This window comes from Eutrigla gurnardus (assembly GCF_963514095.1).
Source record: "Eutrigla gurnardus genome assembly, chromosome: 22".
Taxonomy (NCBI): Eukaryota; Metazoa; Chordata; class Actinopteri; order Perciformes; family Triglidae; genus Eutrigla; species Eutrigla gurnardus.
The window spans coordinates 79,918-98,960 of record NC_139933.1 but is presented as its reverse complement, the minus strand read 5'-3'; the positions used below and the strand labels follow the sequence as shown (position 1 = coordinate 98,960).

Sequence of the window (19,043 nt, the reverse complement as noted above, 5' to 3'; positions counted from 1 at the left end):
AGAGGCTATCAGTCTGGGCAGAAGCAGAGATTCGATAGTGTAGGACATGCTTGTAATTCTTGTTAATGTGTTTTAAGTTTTGATCACGGACCGTCAAGTCCGTTGTTTATGTGCTGCTGTATTTGAATGCTGATTGTGTACCCACGCCGCTGGGTTGATTCCTGTAACGGTGTTTTTGACCAACCTCAGCCATATTCGCGAGCCCAGTAAGCGTCTACTATCAGTTAAAAGACCGGGGTTCCGCTGAATGAACGCCAGTTCATTCACGAGCCCCATGTGATAGCTACACGCCTCCTGAGCCTCAGAATATTGTGCGTGCATTCTCTCTCTCTCTTTGTTTGTGTCCCGCTAACACACACACACACACACATACACCGCCCCACACGTGTCCTACGCCAGCTGTTTTCCATCTCTCTCTCTCTCTCTCTCTCGCTACCCCATCGGACGTCAGTGGCTCCGCCCCTGAACGCTGTGAGGAATAGCTCCATCTGGTGGTCGCGCCCGGCCATATCTCTCTCTCTCTCTCTCTCTCTCTCTCTCTCTTTCTCTCTCTCTCTCTCTCTCTCTCTCTCTCTCTATACACACACACACACACACACACACGCACACACACACACACACACACACACTCCACGTGTGTATCTCCCTTTTTTTAAGCTTAGCTTTGTGTGTTAGGTAGTTAGGTAATAAGGCTTTGTTAATTGCAGTGTTATTGATTGTGATCATTATTACTGGTTTTAATAAATCTTATTATATTATAACTAGCGGTCTCTTGTGCTTGTTGTGTATATGTCACTGGATAACAGCAGGTTGTGAAGGCTAGTGCTTGAATTTCACGCCTTTTTAATTGTTCGATTGTTTCATAATTCTATGCCAATGATCACGATGATTGGCATGTGAGTGTAAAACCTTTTATATTGAGACTGAATACAGTTTTAGGTTATCTTTTCCCTGATCCCAGGGTGGTGCCCCGTTTATTCATGATTATATCATAATAATATATGAAATATAATTATTAATATCGATAATCATATTGACATTAATAATTAGCTGTTGATAACCAAATCTGCTCCTGCTACATCCCCAACAATGTTATCAGCCTTGTTTAATGACATCACTCCTTTCTTTGTGTATTCTTGCACATTGAAATTCAACGCTCACTACAAGTAACACACACCTGCAAGCTGGAGTCCAGCATCCTCTTCATCCTCTCCTTCCCATAACTCCAAGTAGGGAGCAGGAAACCAAACCTAAAGGATGAAGGACCAGAAACCTGAACACAAGAACAGCAAAGATAGCACAACCCCTCAAATAAAGAACGTCTGAGGTCTAAACTCACCTTCAGTTTGGGTGTGTCCCTGTGAACTGCTCCAATAATGCGGGCACTGATTACAAAGCGTTGTTCACCAGCCATCGTGCGCTTGTTTGTGTCTCAGCTCTCAGGATGAATATCTGCTTTATCGGCCTTCACTGTCCAGCTGAGCTGCTGCTGCTGTTCTGCCAGATCAGAGAGTCTGCTGTGATTATATACACCTCATGTAACGGAGGCAGGTTGAAAACCATAGGCAGGTCAGACAGGTTCAGCTGGATTCCTGTCAGACAAATTGCCAACTCAGTCAGACTTCATGCAGAATATTGTATTAGCATGATATCATGTTCTCATCTAGTGCCTACTCTCAGCAAGAAAGTGAGTTAGCATGCTGTACAAAATGTGAAATCATTGCTTCATCATTTGTGAAAAATGACCAAATATCATTGCATTTCACTGACATGAATATAATGTACAGTTGCTCATCTAAAGGATGTTTCCAGAGTGGAGATTTAACACATTAACACAGTTGGCCTTCTGGATGGGACGTTTGAGTTAAAAACCAAAAACACCACTGCAGCAGGGATAGGACTAACCCAGATAACCTCTCATCATTGAGCCGCCCAGCTGCAACAACCTGACGAACAAACATTTTAACAAACATTCTGAGTCTTTTAGCTTTTCTATCTTCAATATTTCTTTTAACTGTGTAACTGATGGCATGTTTTTTCAAGATCTCAACCAGAACTTTCACAGTTCCATTGGGTGTATTAAAGCAAATAGGCCTAACCAAACATATTAATCAATGTTTGTTTCTTAGGGCCATGGTTATTTACATATTTTCAAAGACACGCCCAAATACCAGTTCTTAGCCAAAACAAAATGTTCAAAGCAAAACCAGTTTTGTGTTTTAGATCTAGCTAAAACAAAATGTTCCCTGGAGGCTGACATACCTTATCAATACATGTTTTACGTGAGTTCTGGTGACTTGCAGTGAAGCGCAGTGGAGGTTGGGATTTTTGTCCAAATCTGACTTGATATTACTGTTTTATCTCTGCTATTCCTTTCCCCACATCTAACTTCTCCCACTTTCCTTTGAACTCGATAAAAGCACAAGACATCAGTGATTATCTCCCCACGTTCAAATCCACCCCCCCAGGGGCAGGTCCAGAAAGCAGGTTCTTGGAGGTCGTGGATGGCTGGAGGTTGTGGATGGCTGGAGGTCGTGGATGGCTGGAGGTCGTGGATGGCTGGAGGTCATGGATGGCTGGAGGTCGTGAATGGCTGGAGGTCGTGAATGGCTGGAGGTCGTGGATGGCTGGAGGTCATGGATGGCTGGAGGTCATGGATGGCTGGAGGTCGTGGATGGCTGGAGGTCATGGATGGCTGGAGGTCGTGAATGGCTGGAGGTCGTGAATGGCTGGAGGTCGTGGATGGCTGGAGGTCGTGGATGGCTGGAGGTCGTGAATGGCTGGAGGTCGTGGATGGCTGGAGGTCGTGGATGGCTGGAGGTCGGCGATGGCTGGAGGTCGTGGATGGCTGGAGGTCGTGAATGGCTGGAGGTCGTGGATGGCTGGAGGTCGTGGATGGCTGGAGGTCGTGAATGGCTGGAGGTCGTGGATGGCTGGAGGTCGTGGATGGCTGGAGGTCGTGAATGGCTGGAGGTCGTGAATGGCTGGAGGTCGTGGATGGCTGGAGGTCATGGATGGCTGGAGGTCGTGGATGGCTGGAGGTCATGGATGGCTGGAGGTCGTGAATGGCTGGAGGTCGTGAATGGCTGGAGGTCGTGGATGGCTGGAGGTCGGCGATGGCTGGAGGTCGGCGATGGCTGGAGGTCATGGATGGCTGGAGGTCGTGAATGGCTGGAGGTCGTGAATGGCTGGAGGTCGTGGATGGCTGGAGGTCATGGATGGCTGGAGGTCGTGGATGGCTGGAGGTTGTTGCTTCCCACGCTCACTGGGAAGCGGCTACAAATGTATTTCTCAGCTCCTGTCATACAAACTAACAAGTCAATATGTCAAATCACAAATGAACTATTAACCTGGATGGAGCCGCTAAATGCTTTGGAACGCACCATGAGGCATACCTACCGATCAGAGCATCAGTCCACACCTGAGGGAGAGGAGGGCCCCACTCCAACCATGAAACCGGTCTAGACACAGCAAGCAAAATGCTAAGGCAATGAAAGAAGGTCGTCCTGATCCTGAAGCTACGCCTAAGGTACCTGCGCCAGCAACTGATGGGAGGAGGTGAGGCGACCAGGTAGCTCCTCTCCTTCAGGTGTGGACTGATGCTCTGATCGGTAGGTATGCCTCACGGTTGCGGGCCAAAGACCAAGAGAGAGAAGATGGAAAGTGTCTCCCCTTTTATAGATTGGCCTCTAGCAGTGCTAGGTGCGTAGGACCCTACTGAGCCTTCTACATAAACATAAGTTTATGGTCTCAATTGCTAGATTTGTAGTAATATAGTGCTGCAACCTACTTAATCCTGAATACTATGCACAATAATTCACACAAAAAAATGGTTTCTGCTGGATTTAAATATGCTATTATCAAGTAATTTCTCTTTTTCTGTCTTAACTTAAGTTATTTTAACAATTATTAATAACCTGAAATATTCCTTTAATTCCCAGTGGTACACCTTCTGGTCCTGATCTGAGTTCACTAAGTTCTTACCACACCCACCAGGTCAAAACCCTTAATTACATAATTACATAGTAAGGCTGAATTTATTCTCATGAAGCCTGTCTGGTGACTTTTATAATGACTGGCCTCACTATCTGCGTTATTCTCAACCACAGCCATCGCTGTAGATAGGATATTACGGCTTTAAAAAAAAAAAAACGCCAGCAATTATTTTGTGAATATGTGACAAATCTGATGAGAGAGGTAGATGACAACTCCTGCTGTAGTACTGCTAAGTTAACACAATGAGTGCAAGCATAGGGAAACAATGTTTGGAAAACAGAAAGCGTACAAAACTGTAACACAAAGCAAGCAACAACAAGAACAGAAGAGTTCACTAAACATAATGTGTGCATAATAGGAATAAAAGAAAAACCCACGTCAGTCTAAAATCCTAATGAAAGAGGTCTTCAGCAGCGATTAAAAGGGTTTCTGTATTGTGAGCAGTTTTAATGAGTAAATGTTAATTAAAGCTCTGGTCTACGATTTGAAAGATTTGTCAATTGAGCTGAAATGTATCCAATAGTAGCCATGCGGTCCGCATTTTCCGATCCAATCCTCGCTCACTCTCCTGCTCACGCCTCGTCCCGACCCACTTCCGCATTTGAAGCTACGAGCGGACGCTTGTTGCCCTGGGCAGTTCAGGTACGGAGCAGGGCTCTCACGTGATTTTGGCTGAGGCTGCAGCATCAGAGGGGAGGTTGTGGCGAGCGATCGCCGAGCAGTTTGGGATCGGGGACGTACTGCAGTCGGGGTGAGAGAGAAATCCGACCGACACCCATTTACACCGATAATGTGTCGCGGCGAGTTTCGAGGGGCGCCGCCTGCCGCAAGCTCTCGGAAATCTTTTTCCGAGAGCTTGCGGCTGACCGTTGTCGATCTAATACAAAGACAGATTCAACAACTGCATAGCTTATTTCTCGCCTAAAATGTTTTCAGAACCACATTTCGGTTGGTAGGCTGTTCCGGAGAATATGGTTGGCCACTGTTTTTGTGTCTAGCTCTGAGGATATGCAGGAGCATCACATATCCACAAGGGGGCTGTCTGTGTTCCTGTTCCTTCTCTTGCAGGACATTAAAAGCTGATGAGCCACACCTGAGCCTGTTTGTGGCTCCAGGTATAAAAGCTCAGCAAGATGGAGCTCTCTCACTTCTTGCCTTCCTTGTTACATGACTATTGCTTTATTTGATTAAGACACTTTAACAAATCCACACATGCAAACATTACTGATCACTGACCTTCCACATTTGTCTGGTTCTTTTGGTTTAGTAAGAGGAATAAATGATGTATTACTTTAAACTCTGGTCTCAGCCTTTGAATGGACAGGAATATACATACTGGTTCTATGTGATCCCGTGTCCCAGTGAGTCCGCAGTAATGAAATGTACCTGGCTGCGCCGGTCAAACACTTTAGACTAGAGAGAGCCTGACTCAGCAGTTTGAACCGATTACAAGTAAACGCAGCATAAGCTTCCATGAGTAGTTCCACCTGGGCAGACCAACCGCTGCTGACTCATTTTGAATTTAGCGCGGGAATGTGGCCACAGACATGGGAATAGTCAAAAAATAGGTCCTAACCCCTATTCCTTGACCTTTGGAGAAAACGTCATGGGTTTAAGGAAAGTTGGAAGGAGAACTCATAGGATTTAGGAAAAGTCTTTTTTCTTTTTCCTTTTTTCCTTTTTTTTCCTTTTTCTTTTTTCCTTTTTCCTTTTTTCCCCCTTTTTTTCTTTCCTTTTTTCCTTTTTTTTCTCCAAACTTTATTTCAAATATTTAGGAAAAGTCGACCGCGGTGCTCAGAGAATCCGACCGACCGGACTTTCACTAAGCTACGTCATTATAACGCGCCCGCGGATGATTGACGTGAGTCTGCACTTCCTGTTTGACCGTTTGCTGTGTTTACATTTCATTTGTGGTTTTAGTTTCGTTTCCGGCAACATTTGTAACATGATTTAGATAAATAAAAATACCATTCAATTATTATCACTGTCCACACACATTTAGCAACACCATTCCAATTACTATATGTCTGCATGAAAGTCATTGTTAAATATGTAAATGCACATATTGTTTGTTTTCATGAACGCCGAGGTGTGCGGCACTTTAAATGTTGCTCTCGCATAGAATTATGGGTCGGGATGATCTCCTTTCCTTTGGTAAAGGAAGGTCTGTTGCATCCTAAAGGAGATCTGAAAGGATCATCGGAGATCCTTTCCTTTAGTAAAGGAAGGTATGTTGCATCCTAAAGGAGATCTGAAAGGATCATTGGAGATCCTTTCCTTTGCATTTAGAGAATCCGAACGGCTCTCATCATGGCGGCCACTTGTTTACTTCAGGGTCATATTCATTGTCATATTTTTTAAGGTTTAAAGGTTGAATGGACAGAATACAATGAAAAGATGGAGTTACATAAGTTAGTCTGGCTTAATCTTTATTGATGTGAAAATGTAATACTAGCTTGCTAAGTGGCACATCTATGCAAGTATGGGTGTAATGTATTTAAATGATACTTGGTCACAATGTTTTCAGCCTGAGACTCATTTAAAAATACATTAACTTCAAGTTGATTTAATTGAAATATTCCAGATTGGGTTTGAAGACATTGTTTTCCTTCGTGAAGCTGTGTTTCTAGTCGTAGTACGTTTCTGAAATGATAACAAAAATAAGCTGCACTGTGATAAAGTTACTTTTGATTATTGTGTCTGATTGGATCCCATATTGTAATCCTAGTGAGTCTTTTAAACTAGTTTGAATAAAGCAGAAGGTTCTGGAAAGGGCAAGTCACCGACTCAACCTTTGAACAGTTGAACATGTGTACTGATCATCCACCATTAGAGGGCAGCACCTGTTCATCATTTCATGTCAAAATCTCCAGCACTGCTGCACCTGCAACCAGCATGACTTCCATCTCTGTCCCATCCCTGGTGGATGCTCTTTAATCAGTCAACTATTAACTTGTATTCGCACAGTCGGGAGTTTTAGTGACTGGAGCAGATGTTCATCACATGATATTATTGATGTGTAATATTAATAACTGACCATTTGTCACTCAGTGTTTGTGAAGTTCGGGGGGGTCATATTAATTCTGCCATGTCGATTGCAAGGTCATGTTAAAATAAGTTTTATTGCCGGGGGGGGGGGGGGGGGGGGGGGTTATGCATAAAGTGATCAGAGGTCTGAAAATAAATAACAGTCCCTTATGCCCCTCAATCCTGCCTCCTTTCTTTCTTTCCTGAGGCTGCCTTTGCACAGCATTTTGGTCTGCTGCTAAATGATGTGCTATCGAATGGAAGTAAAGCGCTTGTGATTGTGTTGCTATAGCAACTATCCAAAGCTTAGAAGTTGTAATACGTAGAGTATATAAAGTTTATCTGTATATCCCCTACTAAGGAACTAAAAAAAACAAAAACATTATTACAGACAACATTTGGCAAGCACCCTCACATCTCCTCCATCATAAATGAATCTGTGTACAATGTTTTTGGGAAACAGTTTTATGGTTTTGAACTTGTATTTGTACCTGTCCTTCTATCAATCATTAATGTTATTCCAACACTACAACACTACAATTATAATATCGGTAGCCTATAAAGTGGAAGTACGGTGGCACATTGCTGTCACACTAAAAAAAAAATTACGTTTCTTGTTATAACAATATCTTTGTCACGTTTTAACAAGATAAGTATCATGTTATTACATGAAATGATCACGTTATTTCATGACAATGATATTTTCACGTTATAATTTGAAAATATCATGTTATTTCAAGATATGATATTTTCATGTTTTTACAAGATTTTTGTTACTTTATTACATTAAATCATCACGTTATTTCAAGATAAGATGTTCCATCATTGTGGGTCCCTCTTAGAAACTGTTGCATTTGCCCCACTACACAATTCTCAGTGCCCAGATCTGTTCAGATACGGGAAGGATTGCCGCCCCCTGCTGTCGACCTCATCAATAAAGTAGCCAGCAATCACCCTTGGATTGCTGTTAGTGGAATAAGCGTGTAGCCATATAACCATATGCCAGAATCCATCCACTGCGCCATTAATGCATATACCACCAGTCCACATGCCACAAGAAGTTCAGGCCTGGGTTTCTGTGCAGACGTCGTCTTAGACGCGTCTTAACCTCAGCTGCACTCCTTGAGGATCAAGAATCTTGAGCAGACAGCGAACAGTGACAACCAAGCCAGCTGGGATGCATTTCAAATGCATAAATCTGTAGCAACATGCAGTGGCGTGCACAGGTAGACACTAGGTGGTGCTAAAGCACCTGCCCTTGCCCTCTGGACCAAGCAAGTGCCCTTTTGAAAGTTCGTTTTTTTCACACAAAGAAACACGAGACAATCCGGTCAATTTTCAAAATAAAAGCAGTGTGAACGCGCCTCAGTTGCCAAGCTGCAACTTGCATTTATTTGTCTCTGTTGTGAAGTAGCCGGTCTCAACGCCACACAGCTGGGCATAAATTATCGGCTGCTCACAGGCTAGACGCTACCCAAAATCAGTAATAGATATGACATGATGATGACCACCAGTAGAGTTTGTCATTGGTATCCTACAGCATGTGAATCTATCTGTATACTTACTTAAGATGAATATTTAGTAGGCTATTGTGTAGGTTTACATTAGGCTAGGCCTACATAATTAACACTTGCAGTAATGTATTTGCTAAATGACAAACAGGCAATACCCGATTGCCTGCAGAAAAAGTAGCCCTGTGCCTTGTTGAAATATAACCAAACAGTCTTATTCATATTGTTGGTCTCTTTTTATTTACCAATTGCAGCATAATGCCTAGAAAGGAGAGGATAAGAAGGGGAAAAGAAAGGGAGCTACAGCAGGCAGCCCAGGAGCAGCTCTGTGGGAAATAAAACAATAGCATATAACGTTCAACATGTGCCTGTAATGTTTATTTATTTTTTAAATCTCACACTGCCATAATAAGGCAGCCGTCAGTTCTACATGCCGCATAAAGTGCCCTTATTTTTCACTGAGCACCTGCCCCCCAAAATGTCTGTGCACGCCACTGGCAACATGCCATATTGGTTTAGTTGATCCTGCAGGAAGAGCGCGACTTCCAGCAAGTCAGACTGGACTTTCATGTTATAACGTGAAAATGTCAATATCATGAAATAACGTGATAATTTCATGTAATAACATGATAAATATTGTGTAAAAACGTGAAAATATCAATAACGTGATCATTTCATGTAATAACATGATACTTATCTTGTTAAAATGTGAAAAAGATATTGTTATAACAAGAAACTTTCACGTAATTACTTGATACGGAGCCTTTTTTTTAAGTGTGTGACAGCAATGTGCCACCGTATGGAAGTCATTCTAGTAGTGGAGTAATTTAAAAATGAAAACATTGCAGAATATAAAAAGCTCATCCAAAGCCAGGCAGACTAACTGTGGGGGTTTCAAAGTTTCAAAGTTTTCAATGGGAGGAAATCTGAAAAAGAGCTTGAACTTTTAAAACATCTTTTTTTCCCACTTAAAGTCCCAGAATGCACTGTATTGATATCGCAGCTTAACGTACCATTGTTGGGTATAGAAGTTTGTGTTTCCTGTTCATGTGATTCCTTTAAGGAAGTATGTTGTACACAAGCCAAGTCAATAATTTGGTTATCAGATCATCAGCAAATACATGGTTGACTGGATGTTTTGCAGACCGTTTTACAGGCAGCTCTAATGTCTAATTCAGTCTTCACTATTACGGACTGACCAAAAGTACAACCCCTGCCACTTCCTGAAGGTTCCCGGTAACTGACTAACTGACACGCACACACACACACACACACACACACACACACACACACACACACACACACACACAGCTGTCTGCACGTGCCTGACTAATTATTCACCCAAGTCCACCGTGTCTTTCTCATAATAAATCTGTTTTTATGGTGGTGATGATCCTAAAAAAACTGAGCAGTTACCGTGAACTGCATTTCCTTTTACTGTGGCCAATGAATGATGAAAAAGTCATATTTACTGTAAATGATGGTGAACTAAACATTCATTTATTCTGTGGTGATTTGGTGGCTTTGGCTCACAGAGTTTGTGACAGGAACACAAGGCACGATATCACTTTTTCAGGGACGTGAATGCTGTTGTAGCAGACACAGACGGAAACAATCCCTTTATTTGGAGGCTGGTGGGGTAGAAAAAACCAGGGTGGTGATGAAACCAGGGAAAGCCCCGAGCACTGTGGCTGACCTGGAGTACATATCTTCTCTTTGTCAGATATAATTTAACACCATTTACGTGCATTGTGTTTCGTGGTGAATCATGACCCACGTTTTGATGGACATACAATACTTTGATTGTTCTATTGTATGATCTTTCCCGACGGGCATGTTTCAATCCAACCGTTTTGTGATTTCTGCATTGGAAGACTGTCTCTACAAACCTGCACGACTAGACAACTAACTGACTGATGATGATGTCTCGTGAACATTAACGGCATGTTGTTCTCCTGTTGTGTTAAGTGTGAGAAAAGTGTGTGTGTGTGTGTGTGTCACACAGTAACCGGGAACCTTCAGGAAGTGCTACGTGATGTACTTCAAAGTCCTCAAGTAATGTTTTTACACACAGATACCATCACACTGGACACTGCCAACACCATCATGTTTGAAGAGAAACATTCATAACATTTGGTGCAACGCTCTTTTTAATTGCGTCAGTTATTCTATCATGTCCCATCATGGGTGTCATGGGTACCCAAACACACAAAGTCTTAAATAAAAAATAAAGTTCTCATCCACCATCTCGCTACGTATAGATATGTTTATGCATATTTTATTTTTATATTTTACAGCCAATCGGACGGTCTAATTTAGACACTGTGAGTTGTAGTGAAAGAAAAAGTTAAAAACATAAATGACACATAAGAAGTACATACACACATATTAAGGCCAGGGAGAGGAAAGGACAATTCCTGGCAAAAAAAACCCGCCCATGGACACTACCCAAAAGAATGTCCATATTTCTAGACAGAAGGAGCAAGAAACTTCAAATAACTTCTAGAAAAATCCAAACAAGTGTGTGCAACTTTATATGTTGAGCTTTTCTTTCCTTATAATGGTTTGCAGTGCTTTTTTAGATAAAATGTGTAAAAATTCAAGGTCATTTTTTAATTATACTATTTTATTAGTGTATAGAAGTCTTTATTGGGTGACACACACAGGTAGCTAAGGTTGTGCTGATTCTGGGGATATGTATAACTTGATGATAGTGTAAAAAATTACAATTTTATAGGGCAAAAGACAAAGGTCTCTATGTGGTTCTCAGAGCGTTAAACAGGGACATCTTGTCACTTAGTGTAAATCAGCTTTTATTCACATGCTCATGTTAAACGTACTCATTGTGAAGCTGCATGGTTAACAGGTTACAACACAACACATTCTGTAAATAAAAGGATAACAATATACATAATCATACAATGAGGAAGAAAACAGAAATGGGAGGTAATAATTAATTAAGTTACCTTGATACTGGCATTCAATCTATTCAGATAACATACAACAGAGTCAACAGTAAAATCACTGCTGTGAATAATAAGGCAAATAATAGGTGCATCATAATCAAGTGATAAATGCTTTCATCAAACAGTTCAGAACTCCCAGAACTGATTTCTACGTCTTAAACACTGTGATAAACAGTTAGTAATGAGAGATAAAATACAATACAATTTTAAGGAAAAACTTCTACTTCCTCTTCAACTCCGACAATCCACTTAAATTTACCCTTAAGTGGCTTCAAGACATAGAAGAGTATATTTGTTTATTACTGCATGACAATGTCACATACATTTTCTTGTACCTGCTCTTTCTAATGCTTCACTGAAGCTACATTATTATTGTTGTTATTATTACACTATTTTATTCACCATTCAATCATCTTAAACTCGATTTCTCTTATGAATATATAACAGAGATATAAACAATACTGCACAAAATACAGGGACTGACTGGGGTTAAACAGGTTAAATATGTTACTGAATACTTCATTTATCACAGGCGTGTTATTCCCTAGCGGCTGTGGATGGACTCTGGCTGAATCTGAAGCTGTGTCTTGGTGGCCAGTGCTGCCTTGCGGGTCATGGTGGTGCAGCGGGTCAGGATCTCCTTGGTTTGGGGTCTGGGTGGCACCCTGGGAGTGATTGAGGCTGTCTCACTGGCTTTGGAGCTGAGAGATGCAGAGCTGTCAGAGCTAGTGTTGGAGAGGCTGACATCATCGCTGACTCTAGGCTGGGGCGAGACTGAAGGACTGCCTGAGCGGCTCTCAGGCTGTGCTTCATCTCTTAAACTTGAAGAAGACTCACTGCCAGAGGACAAGCCGGAGAAGCTGATCTCGGTGCTTGTGTTGCTCAAGCTGCGTGCTCGGCCATCTGAGGTTGAAGCGTCCATCTCCATCTGTGGTTGCGACCAGGTCTCAGAGAGGACATCCAGAGATCGGGCCTTGTGGAGACGCCACAGCACACTGGGTTCTCCTCTGGACTGACCTGCAGAATCCCGTCGTGGGCTGTTTTCTTCATTGGTGCTGGGGGAACCAGAAGCCTGAGGTTCCCTGCTGGTTGCCAGGTTGAGAGTGGAGCTGTGCAGCTTCCTCTGCAGGCTGTAAAGGCCTGCCCGTGGGTTGTTGTATGGTTGCAGGTTCATGGACGGGATGTAACCTGCCTTGCCATTGAATCTGGAGAGAAGATTGCAAAGAACTTTGTTCAACAATTGTAAACTATGGTCCACACTAGATTGTCTACATAGACAAGAGTTCTTTTGTGATGTGTTTGCATTAGAAGACATTGACAAGGCATTCAGTGCAGACCAGGAAGATTTGGGTACCTGATGAGCCACCAGCCATTGTCAGACTTCCTCAGCACCTCCACCACAGAGCCAATGGGAACAGAAACCTCGTCATCCTTCTTCCTGGAGTAACTCCTCACAGCACAGTACAGGGCACCTAAAGGTCACAAACAAGACAACAAGCTCAGTTATAGCTGGACAGCTAAAGATAGTCTTTAAAAAAGGGAGTTTTGGGAGAAAGGAACAGATGCCTGTTAACTTCCAATGGTTAAAGAGCGCCCCCCAGAGTTGGTTGTTTGTAACAACTAGCCTTCACAGTAATATGAAGTATGTTCATCTGTCATGCATTGATTGCCACAGGAATGCTGTGTAATGGTGTCACACCAATGTCATGTAGAATGATGTTATCAGCCTTGTTTAATGACATCACTCCTTTCTTTGTGTATTCTTGCACATTGAAATTCAACGCTCACTACAAGTAACACACACCTGCAAGCTGGAGTCCAGCATCCTCTTCATCCTCTCCTTCCCATAACTCCAAGTAGGGAGCAGGAAACCAAGCCAAAAGCTTATCCTCGTTCTCCACCAGCCACCAACCTGGAGGGGAAATAACAAATACTTTCAGCATAACAGAGATGACTGTGAAGGTCACTCAAGGTCTTTGCTCATTTTGAAAGCTAAAGCTCTGACCTGCAGGGTCCTTGATCAGGACATCCAGTTTCTCGTCCACAGCCACCTTAAAGGGACGATTCTTGGTATCCTTTGTCTCGTAAGCAGCCACACAGCGGTAGGTCTGAGTGACAAACGGGTGAGTTATGCTGCCTGCATGCTGGTGAGTAAAAGCAGCCCCTCCTCCACCTGAGCCATCGGACAGATCATCAGACAGCAGGATCATGACGCTGTGTGAGAGAGAAGTCAGCCATTTAACCATAACCATAAACTAACAAACTAAATCATTTCAACTAACACACTGACGTGACAACCTACCTGTTCTTGGTGAAGTCTGGCTGCAGGTCATGGTCTTTGGGCATAAAGAACTGTATTAACTCTGAGCTCTGAGTCACAGTTTGCTCACACTTCAACAGTTTGTGGCAGTAGCTCTCCAGGAACTTCATGCGTTGGAGGGATCGCTTGGAGCCTTTCTGCTGGAGGCTGTTCCTCCTGGCCTGCCCTGGAGAGAGGAGAGGAAATGGTTTCAGGATTAATACAAGATTTGCTGAGAAGAAGAAGAGCATAAGAACTATGTTGATCAATATGTTTTCTTATGAAAGCTAAATCTCATCTCCATGGCCTTTTCTAAATGTTTCCAGTTCTTTCAACAATGATAAGGCAGAGAAACACATAAGACACGTATTACACTAATGCAGATGAAGGGAAGGGACACACACCATGTTGGTAGTGATGTTAAGCTGTTTTGGTTGGCTATTCCTTTAATTACTGGCTGCAAATGCACAAACTGAGACCATTTAAATACATCTTGTAACACACAGCTGAAATATTCTCACCTCTAAATTTGGGGATCACTCTGTCATTTTTACGGAAAGGGTTCATGTGGGGGAACCTCTTCTTCAGCTGCTTCTGTTTGGGGAAAATGTGTTCATTCATTTCCTTCAATTAAAAACGGCACTCTGACCATAAAAGTGGGAGTTTGTTGTGGACTTACATGACATTTCTTGAAATCCTGGAAGGACCTGTAGACAATAACTTCAGTCTCGTCAGACCATAACACAGATATCATGAACATCTGTGGAGAGACAAATAAAGGATGAAGGACCAGAAACCTGAACACAAGAACAGCAAAGATAGCACAACCCCTCAAATAAAGAACGTCTGAGGTCTAAACTCACCTTCAGTTTGGGTGTGTCCCTGTGAACTGCTCCAATAATGCGGGCACTGATTACAAAGCGTTGTTCACCAGCCATCGTGCGCTTGTTTGTGTCTCAGCTCTCAGGATGAATATCTGCTTTATCGGCCTTCACTGTCCAGCTGAGCTGCTGCTGCTGTTCTGCCAGATCAGAGAGTCTGCTGTGATTATATACACCTCATGTAATGGAGGCGGAGCCGGAGTGAAATCACCTCAGGGCTTGAGAAATGGATGCAAAACGTCTCGAGGCGTAGTCAGAAGGGTGTAGCTTTTTTCTGAAGAAAGATCATAAACTTGATACAAGTACATACGTCTTGAAAAGAATAATTACATGCTTCATGTTTCCACAGTTGATGTAATTGCAGGTTTCATTTAATTCAGTCATTATCAGATGATTATTTACATAAAGGGTTACACAAATAACAATGATTGACCTAAAATTTTGTCTTTAAGTATAATTATTTTACATTTCTCTCATATTTGCCCCTTCCGCAGCTAAATAATAATTATATGTTATAAAATATTTTTCAACAAACAAATAATCAGCAGTGTCACTGCATTCAAAGGGATGGGTAGACATTTTGGTAAACAATCTAATTACATTGTGAATCAGCCAGCGACAGGCTAACGAGAAGATTTACGGAATAGAACTGTAACTAAAAACAATAAAAAGCACGTTTCCCAAAATGTTGGGAAAGCTGACCCATAGGGGTATTTTTCTCCTAATGCACCTATTTTAAAAAAGCTTTGAGGCAAGCAAGCATCTTATTACTCTCTCAAGAATGTATTACATCAGATGTTGTCTTCAATCAATAGATTCCTGGCATTTCCAGCATCCTCAACTCATCCATCAACATAATTCAAACTTGTACACGTGCAATCACTGCACGCTTGTCATCTGGCAGCAATATCCCTTATCAGGAAATAGTGTGGAGAGCTGTGTGTGTGTGTCTGTTGAGACTGCAAAGGCGTACATGTGTGTGTGTGCGTGTGTGTGTGTGTGTAGGTGTGTGTGCGTGTGTTGGGGGGGAGCAGGTGTTTCTTCAAAGTGAGGATTGCATGAGAGGACTAGAGTCGGAGGGGGCTATCCCGACCAACCATCAGACGTGGGCGCGGAGCGCTCGTCTGAAGTGGTGCCAGAATTCTATCACACACATACTCACACATATACACACAGTGTTACGGTGTGAAAGGTCGGGACTGTCCAGCGTTGTGTATGACCTGAGGAGATGTCAACACCTGGGTGTAAAGCCACATGAGGTTTCCCTCCCTGGACAAGAGGACCATGCATATGTTGCTGACGAGCAGTCAAAGGCAGAGAGAGTGGGATGCGTTGAGGAACATGGACTGTATTTGGGAAAAAAGACACTGTTGTTTCGTCCCAGAATTAAGGCTCACACTCTTTATCTATGAGGATGAGAGCAGGTCATATAGTCAATAAAGAGTTCGGCTGTTGTAAATTAACGATGTGAATGTAAAGTGAATTATTTTAGAGTTTGGAGTAACTATCTGATTATTATATGGTGTCACCTTTTTATGTGTAGGTCTAGTTTTAAGGGATAAGGAAAACAATTTCATCCATTGTTGTGTGTAATGGGTGTTAAATGTCCTAAATGTAAATGTGTTGATTCATTCTGAAGAAGGAAAAATACACTGGAAGAATTAAATGGAAGGTTTTGATTCCTCAAATAAAGGAGAACAAGCCTTTTGTGCATTCATCTGGACTTTGAAGGACTCTTGAGGATCATTTCAACATTCTTTGTGAGGATCGATTCAGACTTCAGCTATGCAGTGGATCTCTGTGTGCTGATCATTGTATAGCTGAGATTAAAAGTCCCATCTCTCAAAAAACAAACCTCCCTTCCTCTATTAGAAACAGGATTTTCCACATAGTGCCATAGACACAGAGCATCTCTTCTTTGTTTGATTTGGAGTCTCTTCACAATCACTTCTTTGTTTGGGTTGCCTTCAAACTGACAGAATGACCCAGGTGCACGGCTCACATCCTTCAATCCCCTCTATTTCTGCTGGACAGGTACATGAATATGAGCGTTATAATCTTGCAATATTGCACATATTAATATGATTCCTTTGCATCTTCTTAAGCGTGAATGACTGTTACATAACAAGTTTCATAACGTTGACCAATTTAATTTAGCATAAAATATTTTCCATGATCTGTCATGAAGGAAGTAACTTGTATCGTGTCTCTAATTATATATTACTTGCTTACTCAACTACTAGCCACAAAGCAAATAAATGAGGACGTGACATGAGGCACACTTACACCACAGCCTCTGGCAAACATTGCCAAATTCCTCCGGGTGTAAAAGCATTGCATGAGATGGGGCAAGATTTCAAATGGATCTCCGGGAAATGACTGAGAGAACTTCCAAATTCCTGAGGCTGCAAAAGCCCTGCATCAGACAGAGCACATTTATGACATGATCTCCGGGAAATAACTGAGAGAACCTCCAAATTCCTGAGGGTGCAAAAGCCCAAACAAGATAATTAATGGATCTGGAAATAACTAAGAGAACTTCATATTTGCTTTCAACTACACATTAAGCGCTGAACCATTTTTAACCATTTTTTTGAAGAACCACACGAACTAAAATAATAATAAAACAAACAGACATATTCTTCAGCAGGAGCATGTGGATATATCCCTAAAAACCAAAAGAGAATGTGTTGGCAGCACAGATTGGCCTCTAGCCAAGGAATTACTCATTAGACTATGTGTGCAATCTCGAGGCAGTGTGGAACATAACGTGCAGCGTTAAACTATACCACTTTCTTTGGAATTGTTTTGGGAACATATGCATTTGAAAAGCAAGGCGTGGTGTGAAGGCTTTTAAGCAGTCTGCACAGAAGAAGGTGCAGGCATTGGGGAAAAGGGCGTGCAGCTTCTGAGAAAGGTTATCACGAGAAGAAGGAAATAGTTGTGCAGCTCTGAATGAGCCAGTGATTGTACCTTGAGTGCCAGGAAATCAGGTCCAGGGATCTAAGCGCAAAAACAACACCGTAATCAGTCATTTTGGAAGGAACAACTGACACACCTGTTCTTCAGACACTCCGAGGAAATGGGGTTTACAGTTTTTTTTACGATTACTATGACAATTTTTCAATATTTTTAACCATTACCATTAACCATAACCACCTAAACTCTTAACTCACCAATACACAATTGGCAAAACGGTTAATTTCATGCTCAAAATCACACTTTGTAAACTCAAAATACAATAATAATAATAATAATAATAATAATAATAAGACTTTATTAAGGACACAATCAGAGGTCCATAGGGACTAGAAATACATAAAAGACAGACAATAAAAACATGGCAACAGTTAATGTACAATACAATACACTATGTCTATGTCTATGTCACAAAATGCATAAAGAACATAGCATCATAAAAACTGGGTCACAGTTTGAAGATGGAAATAATGCTGTAAACGCAACAACTGGCTTTGCAGCCGAGGTTGCTCCCCTCTGGGGATGTTTGTTGCATGCCCATCCCTCTCTCTCCCCCTACGTTTGCCCCTTCACCATCAACCGTCGCCATCAACCGCCCTCCATCCAGGGACATGCAGACATCGGTACTTAATTGGCTCAAGCATTCCAAAAATACTTTAGTAATAACAAAGTGTTCCTGTCTTTGAATAGCGGTCTATTTTTAGTGACTGTCTCCGTGCCAAACTAACACAATGGAATATAGCTGTATGTGAATTAGTTGGCAGGACTGTGGTTGTGGCAGATGCAGTGATGTATATACAAATATTATTAAGGATTGCCATTATAATTACAATGCCCGGAGGATGATTTTGCCTTGAGCACCACCAAGAGGCCAAACATTTCACTGACCCAGTTCACATAATATCACATCATCTACTGGGTGGATTGGCATAAAAAGTTTTCAGTGATCCCTGCCTTATCCTCTGGCACCAACATGTGGTCGACATTGGTTTTGAGGTCAATGTCACGGCAACTATTGGAAGAAATGCCATGAAATCTGCTATGTATGTTCATGTGGGGGCTGCACGGTGGTGTAGTGGGTAGCACTCTCGCCTCACAGCAAGAGGGTCCTGGGTTCGATTCCCGGGTCGGCCCGGGTTCCTTCTGTGTGGAGTTTGCATGTTCTCCCCGTGTAAGCGTGGGTTCTCTCCGGGTTCTCCGGCTTCCTCCCACAGTCCAAAGACATGCAGGATGGGGATAGGTTCATTGGTGACTCTAAATTGCCCGTAGGTGTGAATGTGAGCGTGAATGGTTGTTTGTCTCTACATGTCTCCCTGTGATAGACTGGCGTCCTGTCCAGGGTGTACCCTGCCTTCGCCCAATGACAGCTGGGATCGGCTCCAGC

General features: G+C 42.4%; 1 protein-coding gene across 1 annotated transcript; it reads right to left on the bottom strand.

Annotated features, from left to right (window-relative positions):
* Nucleotides 1-11,330: 11,330 nt before the first annotated feature.
* On the bottom strand, nucleotides 11,331-14,814 carry LOC311032811 (NADPH oxidase organizer 1-like). The gene is made up of 8 exons (XM_084039861.1): nucleotides 14,663-14,814; nucleotides 14,479-14,559; nucleotides 14,321-14,393; nucleotides 13,803-13,986; nucleotides 13,506-13,714; nucleotides 13,305-13,412; nucleotides 12,855-12,972; nucleotides 11,331-12,705 (listed from the first exon to the last, which is right to left on the bottom strand). The coding sequence occupies exons 1-8, from the start codon at nucleotides 14,735-14,737 to the stop codon at nucleotides 12,045-12,047; spliced, it is 1,509 nt and encodes a 502-aa protein (XP_083895987.1). The 5' UTR covers nucleotides 14,738-14,814; the 3' UTR covers nucleotides 11,331-12,044.
* Nucleotides 14,815-19,043: the final 4,229 nt, after the last annotated feature.